This window comes from Rhinopithecus roxellana, chromosome 8, assembly GCF_007565055.1.
Source record: "Rhinopithecus roxellana isolate Shanxi Qingling chromosome 8, ASM756505v1, whole genome shotgun sequence".
Taxonomy (NCBI): Eukaryota; Metazoa; Chordata; class Mammalia; order Primates; family Cercopithecidae; genus Rhinopithecus; species Rhinopithecus roxellana.
This window is the reverse complement of record NC_044556.1, coordinates 120,079,463-120,091,082: the sequence shown is the minus strand read 5'-3', so window position 1 is coordinate 120,091,082 and position 11,620 is coordinate 120,079,463. Positions and strand designations below refer to the sequence as shown.

Sequence of the window (11,620 nt, the reverse complement as noted above, 5' to 3'; positions counted from 1 at the left end):
CTTATCTAGTTCAGTCCCAGTTTCAGTTATCTGTTTATTGCTCTGGTTTCCATTTCCAGCCATCTCTTTTCCTTCTGGCCTCTGGGCATTTTCTCTAGGCTTTTGTTGTTGCTGTTGTTTTTTTCAAGCTCAGATTGGCATTTTTTCAAGCTCAGGTTTGCATTTTTTCAACACCAAATATTTATTCAGTGACAACTATGGGTTGAATACAAAAGTGAACAAAATAAATTCTCTGAGCTCAAGGAGATGACTTACATTCCAAAAATCCTTGTTATATTATCTATGCATTTTAATGTATATTTTTGTCTTTCAATTTTAGGTATTGTGAAGGTTTTAAAGTAATCTAGCCTGCTATATTACCGTTAAAGTTGTCATAAATGATAATTTGTAAAATTTTACATCATTTTGCAGAATTAATATTTAGAAAAACAAACAATAGGAAGTCCAGTGAGGAAGGACTTGCAGTACTCTAGGTATAAAGTAGTTAGACTATTGGTAGAAGTAAGAATGGAGAAAAAAACTGGACTACCTGAATATCTTGAAGGAAAAAAAGACAATTTTGTAACACTTTAGTAAGAGGGCATGATACAGAGGAAGGAGTTAAAATTAGCTTCAAATTTTCTTCCCTGGCAGAATAAAGAAGACTATAACATCTACAGAAATAGTGTTGTAGCTGGTGTGAAAGGGTGGGAAGATAAAAATATATTTTGTTGGGTAAGGACTGTATTTCTATATTTAATATACCATGCAGTGCCTTAACATGGTGTTTTACACATAACGGATAATCAATAATTGCATCAACGTACTGCATTTGAAAAAAGCAGCAGAGCAACTACATGCACGTCTCAAGGCAATTGAGAAAACAGGACTAGAAGACAGTGAATAAGTGACAAGATTATAGGTGAGGAGGGGGAGTGGAGATGCTTTCTTTGCATCCCTAGAACTTGGTTTGGTGTTTGGCACACAGTCAGCCCTCAATTCATTTATCAAATAAATGAACCTAAATCATTTGCATAGACATAATAGCTGAACTCATGGGAATAGATCTTAAACCAGAGAACATTCAGTTATAAAAGAACCCTTCTTTCCTATGCCCTGCACTGCTCACAATTGCCTGCCTCAGAAGAAGCAATTCTAAACATACCTTGAGTTAGGGATAATTGGTGGAGCTGGAATTTCAGGAACTGTTTGTTGTTGTTGTTGTTGTTTGTTTTGGTTGGGGGGAGGTGTAGTCTAGATTTAAGATATCAAAGTGACAGACTTGCCACCTTCAAGGTAGATATTAATTATATCCATTTTGTACAAGGGTCAGATTATCTCCACAAATTAGAGCTTGTAAGTGCCATCAGTGCAATCCAGGCCCCCAAATAGAAACCTCCCTTATTAGCCAGGACTCGACTGCTCTATAGCATTGGCTAACAGGTTCTCGGATTCCCCTCCGTCCTTTCAAGCTGACCTGACAGCCCTTTCTATTCCCATCCTCAAGGGGGCGGTGACTACGGAGCCACTCCTTATTCAGGGACGCTCAAATGTGCACCAAAACTTCCCTGCTCCGCTCCCCGGTGCGTCAAACTCGGAGGCCAGCGCCTCAGACTGAGCCTGCGCATATAAATGGTGCAGAGCAAGCGCATGCGTCCTGACGGCCTAGCATAGGCGACTCTGGGCGGGTCTGGGCCGCTCCAGTGTTTTGGGGCCCAGGAGCTGTGGGAGGAGCTGGAGGCTTCACCGTGGTAACCAAAGCGCCGCTGCTGCCCCGCCTTGCAGGCCTCAGGACTGTCATCGCCTCTGGGTGTGAGGGTACTTTGGTCACCGTCCCCGGAAATAGCCGCGCCTGCCTCTCAGATACCCCATCCTCCCCACGCCGCTGCCGCTGCCGCCATGCAAGGGGAGGACGCCAGATACCTCAAAAGGTGACGACTCCCCAAGGCTCTGTCTTACCCTCCTTGCTCGGGCCCTGAAGATGGTCTTGGGTTGGCTGTGAGATGTCACTGGGCAACGCTAGCTTAGAAGAGGGGATGGGAAGCAGGGAGAGAAGTCACTGAAAGGAGAGGGAAAAGGTGAAGCGGGGAAAAAAAGGAGAGAGTTCTGGGGGGTTTCAAGGTCCTCTGACCTGACTTGGCGGAGCCCTGACAGCATTGAAAGATGGCTTCTTCGCTGCATCACCTTATTCCAGGAGGGAGGTAGGGCAAGGTAAACCGCGTCTGTCTTTGTTTTTTTTTCCCCCGCTCTTCCCAGACTCTCCATTTTCCCATAATAGATAAAGCCCATGAGAGCCTGGGAATGAAATCTGATGCATCTGCCCTCGGGCCTCAGTTTGGGATTCACTGCCCTGGGATTTTGAAATGATGAAGGAGAAGGAAGTGGTGGATTCTACCTTTTGGAAGGCTGGATTGAGATGTTGATTTCCAGTCTCTTTCTGCTTTCCTCATCCATGTCATCCATTTGACTGCCATATATACAACATAATTTTTATAGGACATTTTGTAATAATCAAGAGGTTTGTTCAGAAGCTTGATGACAATAAAATAGACCATCATTTCTTTTAAATATTTATGGTATCAGTTACTCAAAAAATTGTAGTCTGTTGGGATTATTTGGCTGCTGGCAAATGCTCAGATCATTCCTGATTGAAAAAAAAAAAGATACCTCCCACTGGACCAAGAGTAAGCAGTGATCCAATAGAAAAAAATTTTAATTCAGTACTGATTCAGTAAATACCCTGGAAAAGTCACATGTATTCCTTTGGGCACAGTTTCCTCATCTGAAAATGGTACAGGTATTAACTTCTGAGAGATACGACGACGAAAGATGAAAATACTTTTAAAAAATAAAACATGAATGTAAGGTGGTGGTATTATTTGAAGTCATAATTCACTTGTACTGAATATTTTTATTCTGGCTTGGCTGAGCTCTCATCATCACAGAAAGATCTTCCAAGTGTTAGTAGACTCATAAAAGGGATTCAAACAATTGTATAATAAATAATCAACTATATTGTCCTTGCAAGACAGGCATGTATTGCCTGTCTTTATCATTTTATATAAATATATCTGAAACTGGCAAATAGCCAGACTTTATAAGTAAAAATTTTTAAATGAATATATAAGCTTACATCAGTGTTTATTTCCTCACTGAATTTTACTTAACGTTGGTTTTTAAAATACCTTTGTTAAAAATTTTGTGGCACAAGAAAATAAATTGTCTTTTAACTTTAAATTCAAAATAGTTCTGGAACAAAGAGCCGCTGTTATACCATTAGCTGATTTTCATGTAATATATTTGTGTCAGAGGTAGTTATTCTTAACATTATGGTACTAGTATGGACACTCAGGCATAGTGTGACTTATAATTCTCAACCTATTGTTTGCTTTTAAACACATACTATCTAGAGTTCCAAAATTAAAACTGAGCCAGTCAATGAAATATTTGAAGTAAAATGAGATTAGAATCTGGAATGGTTGAAAAATACATTTCTCAATTTCATCTAATTTTTACTATAAATAAGAAAAAGTTTGAATCGTCTGCTTTCAGACTAGAAATATATAGGAGACATGTATTCATACAGACCTGATGGAAAATATTTATGATGTCTGATAGAAGCTTCCATTTTAATTATTGTTTTTTGACCGTGATTATGTATATTCTTTAACAATATTTTTACTTTTATGTTTTGTTTTTCACAAGACAGCAGATAGCAGTATATTTTCCGTCCCTTCCTACCTGAATAATTCCATATTCTGGTCTTACAAAAATAATTTTTTTTGGATCCCTATGTGTTTTGGTGTTTGATTCTTACATGCCCTTCCCTTTATCTGGAACTTGTCCTGTTCTTTGCCCAGCTAATTCCTCATCTTTCGTGTTTTGATATAAATACTACTTTTTCCAGAAGGCTTTCCTGAACTTCCCTTTCCCACCTCACAATCCAGGTCAGGTATACCTGTTAGGGTCTCATAATACTTAATACCTTGTTTTTCTCTAATCTTACTACTTTATATTTCCTTCTGGTTTATAAACTTCATAAAGGTAAGGTGCTGTATCTATCTTACTTCCCATGGTGTCCCCAGTACTCAGCAAGGTGCCTGAAACATAGATTATTAAGTAAAGTCAGAGTAAGACTAGAAAGAAGTGTGGGCCAAATCATATGGGGCTTATGAGCTTTAGTAAAGAGTTGAGAGTTTATTATGAGTGCATTGGGGAACTATTGAAGGATATTAAAAGTGAACAACATTTGTTCATTCATTCAATAGTTGAGATTCTATATGTAAAAGTCATTGAGCCAAGTGATAAAACATATTTGGCAAATGAAACAAGTATATTCCCTGCCTTCATGGCATTTACACTCTAGCAAGTAATACAGACTTTAAAACATACTGATATTTATTGTATTTATAAGTGCTATATGAAAAAAAGTATGTGGGCTTTTGTGTCAAGCTTTTCTCACATAGTACATCAAGGTCCATCTGCGTGGTAGCATGTATCAGTACTTCATTCCTTTATATAGCTGCATAATATTTGCTGTGGTTTGGATATAGTTTGTTTCCACCAAAGCTCATGTTAAAACTTGGTCCTCCAGTGTGGCAGTGTTGGGAACTGGAGCCTGGGAGGTGTTTCAGTTTTGGGGTTGGATCCCTCATGAATGGCTTGGTGATGTTCTTGCCGGAGTGAGTCAATTCTTGCTCTAGTGAGACTGGATTAGTTCTCTTGGGAGTGGATTAGTTCCCTCTAGAGTTGGTTGTTATAAAGCCAGGAAGACCCTCAGGTATTCTCTCTTCTCTCTTCCTCTTTGATTTTGTCCACTGTGTTATAATGAAGCACAAAAGTCCTCACTAGAAGCCAGGGTCATGCCCTTGAACTTCCCAGCCTGCAGAACTGTAAGCTAAATAAACCCCTTTTCCTTATAAATTACCTAGTCTCAGGTAATCTGTTATAGCAACATAAAATTGACTAATTCAGTATTCCATTTTATGGATATACCACATTTTGTTTATTTATTACTCATCTGGTGATGGACATTTGGGTTGTTTCTACCTATTGGCTATTGGGAATAAAGCTGTTGTGAACTTTACAAGTTTTTTTTGAACACCTGTTTTCTATCTTTTGGTGTATACCTAGGCCTGGAATTGCCAGACCATATGGTAATTCTATGTTTAATTCATTGAGGAACCACTGAAGTGTCTTCCCTAGTGACTGCACCCTTTTACATTCCCACCAGCAATGTGTAAGAATTCCAGTTTTTCCATATCCTCACTAACACTTGTTATTTTCTGTTCTATAATTATTACTGTACTAGTGGATATCAAATGGTATCTTATTTTGGAATTGATTTGCCTTTCCCTAATTGCTAATGACATTGAGCTTTTCATGTGCTTCTTGGCCATTTGTCTTTCTTCTTTGGGAAAAGGAGTTCTTTATAATAGAACCTTGTCAGATACATGATTTACAGATACTTTGTCCCATTCTGTGGGTTTTCTTCACACTTTTTTGGTATGTGAAACTTTCATATGCAAACATTTTTAATTTTGGTGAAGCCTAATTATTTTGTTGCTCATGACTTTTGGCATTATTATTTAAGAAACCACTGCTAAATCCAAGGTTATGAAGGTTTGTCCTGTTTTCTTTTAAGAGTTTTACAGTTTTAGCTCTTAAATTTAGTATCTTTGATCCATCTTGAGTTAGCTTTTGTCTATGGTGTATGGTAACGGTCCATCTTCATTCTTTTATATGTGACTATCTAGTTGTTCTGACATCATTTGTCAGAACAAATGTCAGAAAAGAACAATAGACTGTTGTTTTCCTCCATGAATGGTTTGGGCAATTTTTTTGAAAATTAAATGACCAAAAATGTTGGGGTTTATTCCTGCACTCTCAATTATATTTCATTTATCTGTCTGTCCATGTGCTAGTACCTCACTGTTTTGATTACTGAAGCTTTGTAGTGAGTTTTGAAATCCAGAAGTGTGAGTCCTCCAACTTTGTTGTTCTTTTTCAAGATTGTTTCAGCTATTTAGGGTTCCTTGTATTTCTATTTAAATTTTAGGGTTGACTTTTCCATTTCTGCAAAAAAAAAAAAAAAGCGATTGAGACTTTTGGAATGTAATGAATCTGTAGATCACTTTGGGGAATATTGCCATCTTAACAATATTAAGTCCTTCAGTGCATGAACATGTGATTTCATTTAGTTCATATTAATTTCTTTCAGCAACTTTCTGTTGTTTTCAGTATACAGTTGTTCCTTGGTTACATTTATTACTGAGTATTTTATTCTTTTTGATGGTATTGGAAGTGAAATTTTCTAAATTTCCTTTTCATATTTTTCAGCTCCAATATATAGAAAAACAGTGGATTTTTTTTTTTTTTTGGTGTGTTCTGATCTATTCTCTAACTTTGCTGAATTTGTTTATTAGCTCTAGCCAGTTTTTTGTGCCACTTTTAGAATTTTCTATACATAAGATTATGTCTTCTGCAGATAGAAATAATTTTACTTCTTCTTTTTCAATCTGGATGCCTTTTTTTTTTCCCCCATGCCTCATTGCTCTGGCTAGAATTTCCAGTACTATGTTGAACAGAAGTCAGGAAAGTGGATAAACATTCTTGTCTTGTTCCTGATCTTAGGGGGAAAGCTTTCATTCTTTCACCATTGAATATGACATTGGCTGTAGATTTTTCATATATGCCCTTTATTATGTTAAGGGACTTTTCTTCTATTCCTAATTTATCAAGTACTTTTATCACAAAAGGATGTTGGGTTTTGTCAGATGCTTTTTCTGCATCAATTGAGATAATCATGTACTTTTTTGCTTCATTCCATTAATGTGGTGTATTGTATTGAAATGCCCATGTGGCCATGTTGTGTGGTCCTTTTGATATACTTCTGGATTCTGTTTGCTAGTATTTTGAGGATTTTCACATGTATATTCATAAAGGATATTGGTCTGTAGGTTTTCCTGTAGTGTCTTTGTCTTGCTTTGGTATCGGGGTAATGGTGGCCTCATGGAATGAATTAGGAAGTGTTTCCTCTACTGTTATATATTTTGGAAGAGTTCCAGGGTTTTTTATGTTAATTTGTCTTTAAATGCATGGTAGAATTCACCAGTGAGGCCATCTGGTACTGGACTATTCTTTGTTGAAAGGTTTATGATTACTGATTCAATCACCTTACCTCTAGTTCTGTTCAGATTTTCTATGTGTTTTGAGTCAGTTTTGGTAGTTTGTGTGTTTCTAGGAATTACTCTTTTTCATGTAGGTTATCCAATTTGTTGGTGTTCATATTATTCTCTTGTAATTTTTTAATCATCAAAAGAGCAGCAGTAATGTCCCACTTTCATTTCTGATTTTAGTAATTTGAGTCTCTTCTTTTCTTTTTTAATCAGTCTAACAAAGTTTTCCCAAAATGTTTGTTGATCTTTTCAAAGAACTAACCTTTGTTTTCATTTTCTCTGTTATTTTTCTAGTCTCTATTTCTTTTATTGCTGCTTTCTATTATTTCCTTCTGCTAGCTTGGGGTTTTGTTTGCTCTTCTTTTTCTAGCCCCTTAAGGTGTAAAATTAAGTTAATTCAAAATCTTTTATTATTTTTTTTAAATAGAGCGTCAGTATAGAGTGTCTTGCTGTGGATATCTTTGAGTTTATCTTTGAATTTCATTGAGCTTCCTGGATGTGTAAATTTGTCCTTGGTATAATTTGGGAAGTTTTTGACTGTTTTTTCCCAGTATTCTCTATACTCCTTTCTTCCTCTCCTTTCATACCCTCATTATGCATATGTTGGTATAATAGATGGTGTTCCATAAGTCTCTTAGGTTCTGTTTATTTTTCTTCATTCTGTTTTCTTTCTGTGCTTCAAAATGGACAGATTCATTTGACATATCTTCAAGTTTGCTGATTCTTTTCTCTCTCTGCTCAGATCTGCTGTTAAAAACCCTGTAGTGATTTTTTTATTTCAGTTATTGTACTTTTCAGCTCTAGTATTTTTATTTGGATCCTTATGATAATATATTTTTAAACTATTTATTTGTTGAGACATTGTGTTTCTGCTTTTTCTTAGTTCTTTGCACTGGTTTCTTTTTGCTCTTTGGACATATTTAAGACAGTTGATTTAAAGTCTTTGATAAGTCCAGTGTTTGTGCTGTAGCATGGACAGTTTCTGTTAATTTTTTTTATTCTGAGAATGAGCCATAGTTTCTTGTTTCTTTGCATATTTCATATTTTTTTTGTTGAAAACTGGGTATTTTGAATATTATGATGGCCAAAGAAAGAAAAGAAAAAAATACTCTTTGTGTCTTTGTAGGTTGACTCAGTGTTTGGATATGCCTTCAACACTTAGCCAGGCAGTTTACAGTTTTACCTTAGCCTTCGTTTGCTGCTTGCACAGAGCCTAAAGACCAGCCAGAGGTAAAAGCTTGTGGTCTTACCAGGTTTTTTCTGGGTATGTATTCTGCCCTGACCATGCTCATGGATTTCTAGATTTCTCTTTATGTGCAATAGCTTTTCAAAGCATCTATTCCCCTAAAATGTCTGACTCCCTAGACTTTCCTCTTAGGCTTTCAGCATGTGTTTTGTTTGACCCCGCTATTGCTATTTATCCCAGGGGTCAGCAGCTTGTATGCTTGGCTTTCACTGATTTCAGTGTCTGCATAGCTACACTATCCTGATAAGAGTTGAAAATCAGTCAAAACAAAGGAAAGCCCTTTGCAGCAGACCTCAAAGGAAACCCCAGTCAGTTGCAAAACAGTCAGACGAAATTCCTTGGGCGCAAGGTCCACGTGACTCCTCTAGAACCAAGTATTAACAGTGGGAACGTGGGCTGCCATCTTTAAGACTGCCACTGTGTTTGAGAGTGGGGTGGATGTCTAGTGTAAGTGAAAAGACCATAATGATCGCCTACCCTGTTTCTGTAACCTTTCTTCTGATTAAACATTCACTTGGTTGCTATAAACCTTTGACTATCTTCCAGAGTTCTGATGAGGTTGATTGTGATAGTTTTTTTGCCAAGCTTTTCAGTGCTTCTGGGGAATGCCAGCCTCTAGAGATCCCTACTCTGCCATTTCACTGATGTCACTTAGCCATTATCTTTTCATGTATTGCTTCTGTCCCCATTCTCTCTCACCTTTTTTCTGAGACTTCAAGTACATATACTAGACCTACTCAGTATGCATTGCTGAATTATACTTTTGCTTGCGTTTTACGTCTTTTTGTCTCTATGTTTTATTCTGGGTGTTTTCTTCTGACTTATATTTTATACCACAGATTATCTCCTTACCTGTGTCTAATCTGCTATTAAATGTATTTATTTATTATTATTCTTAATTTTGGTTATTGCATTTTTAATTCTAGAAATTAAAAAAAAAATCTAGTTTTTTCTGAAGATGACTATTCTTTGAGTATCATATATAGGAATATAAATGTTTAAATAATCATTTGAGGCCTAGGATGATCTCTCTTTCCAGAGAAGATTATATTTTGTTTATGATATTAAAAACTACTAAAAATTCAGGGTCACCTTAATTAGTTCTCAGAGATTCAACTACATTAAACTGGGCTTTTTAGTCTTGTTGGTGACCGATCTGCATCTGTTTCACAGTTACTCCTAGGAGGTAATCCTCCTGGTTCCAGCTTAAAGCTTGGAGCTTTATCAGAGCCACTGTTCAGAGCACTCTAGAATCCAGTTTTTGTGTCTCTAGCCTCATGTGATTATTAAAAGATTCCCAACCTCTCAGCCCTCTCTTTTCAGTTAGCATATACCTCTAGGGAAAAGTAGCATTGAATTCAAGATTTACCTCTCTTCATTTTCTTTTTTTCCTGGATCTTAGCACTGTAATTTTTTCTGCCTTTTTAGTTCTCTTATGGCCTCAAACAGATACACACATATGTGTTTTTGCCCTCAGCTTTTAAGATTTTCTTAGAAGGTGCGTTGGTTTGAATTACCTTAATCCTTTAATTCTCCATTACCAAGTCTGATGTTAGTAATAGAAATATAAAACTTGTTTTGGTTTTACCAATATGAAAACCATCAGGAATTGTAAATATTTGAGTACAGATAAGAGATTATTCCTCTCTTAATTTTTTAAAAATACGTATGACTTGAAAGCAAAAATAACAAAATTTTTGTGTGGGTTTATAAGGTAAGTACACATAATGCATATGACAGCTATAACATAAAGAATTGGGGGGAAGGTGTAGGCAATAGACCTACAATTTGTGAAGTAGCATAGCATTGACTCTTAAATACCTTGTGAAAAAGAGGTAACCAAAACATTGTTCTTCCTAAAGCAACCACCAAAAACAATTTTTTTAAGTATAGCGAAAACATCTGCACAAAATGGAATTAAAAAAATAATAATTCACAAGGCTATTAGGAAAATAATCAAAGTATAGAGGGCCCAAACAGGAAATAAAAATGAAATGATAGATCTGAATCTAAGTATGTCAGTAATTGCGTTAAATGATCCAAAACAGTAATGTCCAATAGAACTTTCTTCACTGATGGAAATGTCTTACAGCTGCATCATCAAATACATAGCTACTGGCTGTATGGCTAATGAACACTTTGAATGTGGTTAGTACAGCTAAGGAATTGCATTTTTAATTATTTTTAAAATGTAATGTATTTAAATTTAATTTTAAATAGACCCATGTAGCTAGTGACTATTGTATCGGACAGCATAGGTTTTAACGTTCCAATAGAAAGGCAGGGATTACCAATATTTCCTTTAAAAAGAAAAAAGAAAATCAAGACCCAACTATCTGTCATACCTGAAAAATATACTTTTAAGTATGAACATGGTAAGTTAATGGTAAATGGATGCAATCAAACAGTAAGCCTAAGAATGCTAGAATGACCATGTTCATGTCAGATAAAATAGACTTTAAGAAAAAGTATACTGTAAAAACTATAGAGGAGTATTTCATACTGATAAAATCTGCTACATCCAGACAGTTTTAAAGTCAAATCCTAATAAAATTTTCAGGAAGCAGATGCTTCCAATTATGTACAACTCTTCCAAAAAGTCTAGAAAGAAAGGATACTCCTCAACTAATTTATATTAAGATTTTAGAATAATCTCCATATGAAAGTCAGAAAAAGGACATTAGAAAGGAAAATTGCAGGCTCAATGAGCAAGGATGCAAATTTAATCCAACAGTGTTTTAAGACAGCATTAACAAGTTGTGCTTATTCTAAGACTATGAGTATGGTTTTATGTATTTAATGAATTTGATGTAGTATATTTATGAATTAAAGAAGAACAATACATTTGATGACATTCACTACACATTCATGATTTAAGGGAAAAACTAAAGCCATAAATGAAAGGGAATTGTGATATAAACATATTAAATGAGGAAACTAGCCAGGTGTGGTGGGTCATGCCTGTCATCCCAGCACTTTGGGAGGCTGAGGCTGGTGGATCACTTGAGCCCAGGAGTTCAAGACCAGCCTGGGCAATATGGTGAAACTTCATCTCAATAAAAAATGCAAAACTTAGCTGGGCATGATGGTTCATGCCTGTAGTCCCAGCTACTTGGAAGGCTGAGGTGGGAGGATTGCCTGAGCCTGGGAGGCAAGGCTGCAGTGAGCTGTGATCACACCACTGCTCTTCAGCCTGGTGACAGAGTGAGACCCTTTA

General features: G+C 36.3%; 1 protein-coding gene across 3 annotated transcripts in view; it reads left to right on the top strand.

The window, feature by feature from the left end:
* The first annotated feature begins 1,566 nt into the window (after positions 1–1,566).
* KIFAP3 (kinesin associated protein 3) overlaps positions 1,567–11,620 on the top strand; it is a 153,804-nt gene continuing 143,750 nt past the window's right edge. For 2 of the 3 annotated variants that reach the window (XM_010361093.2, XM_010361101.2), the window contains exon 1: positions 1,567–1,910. In XM_010361093.2, the coding sequence (XP_010359395.2) occupies positions 1,879–1,910 (32 nt within the window). In that variant the 5' untranslated portion in view covers positions 1,567–1,878. Of the gene's footprint in view, positions 1,911–7,442; positions 8,851–11,620 lie in introns of those variants that run through there. The other variant, XM_010361110.2, reaches the window with a different exon arrangement.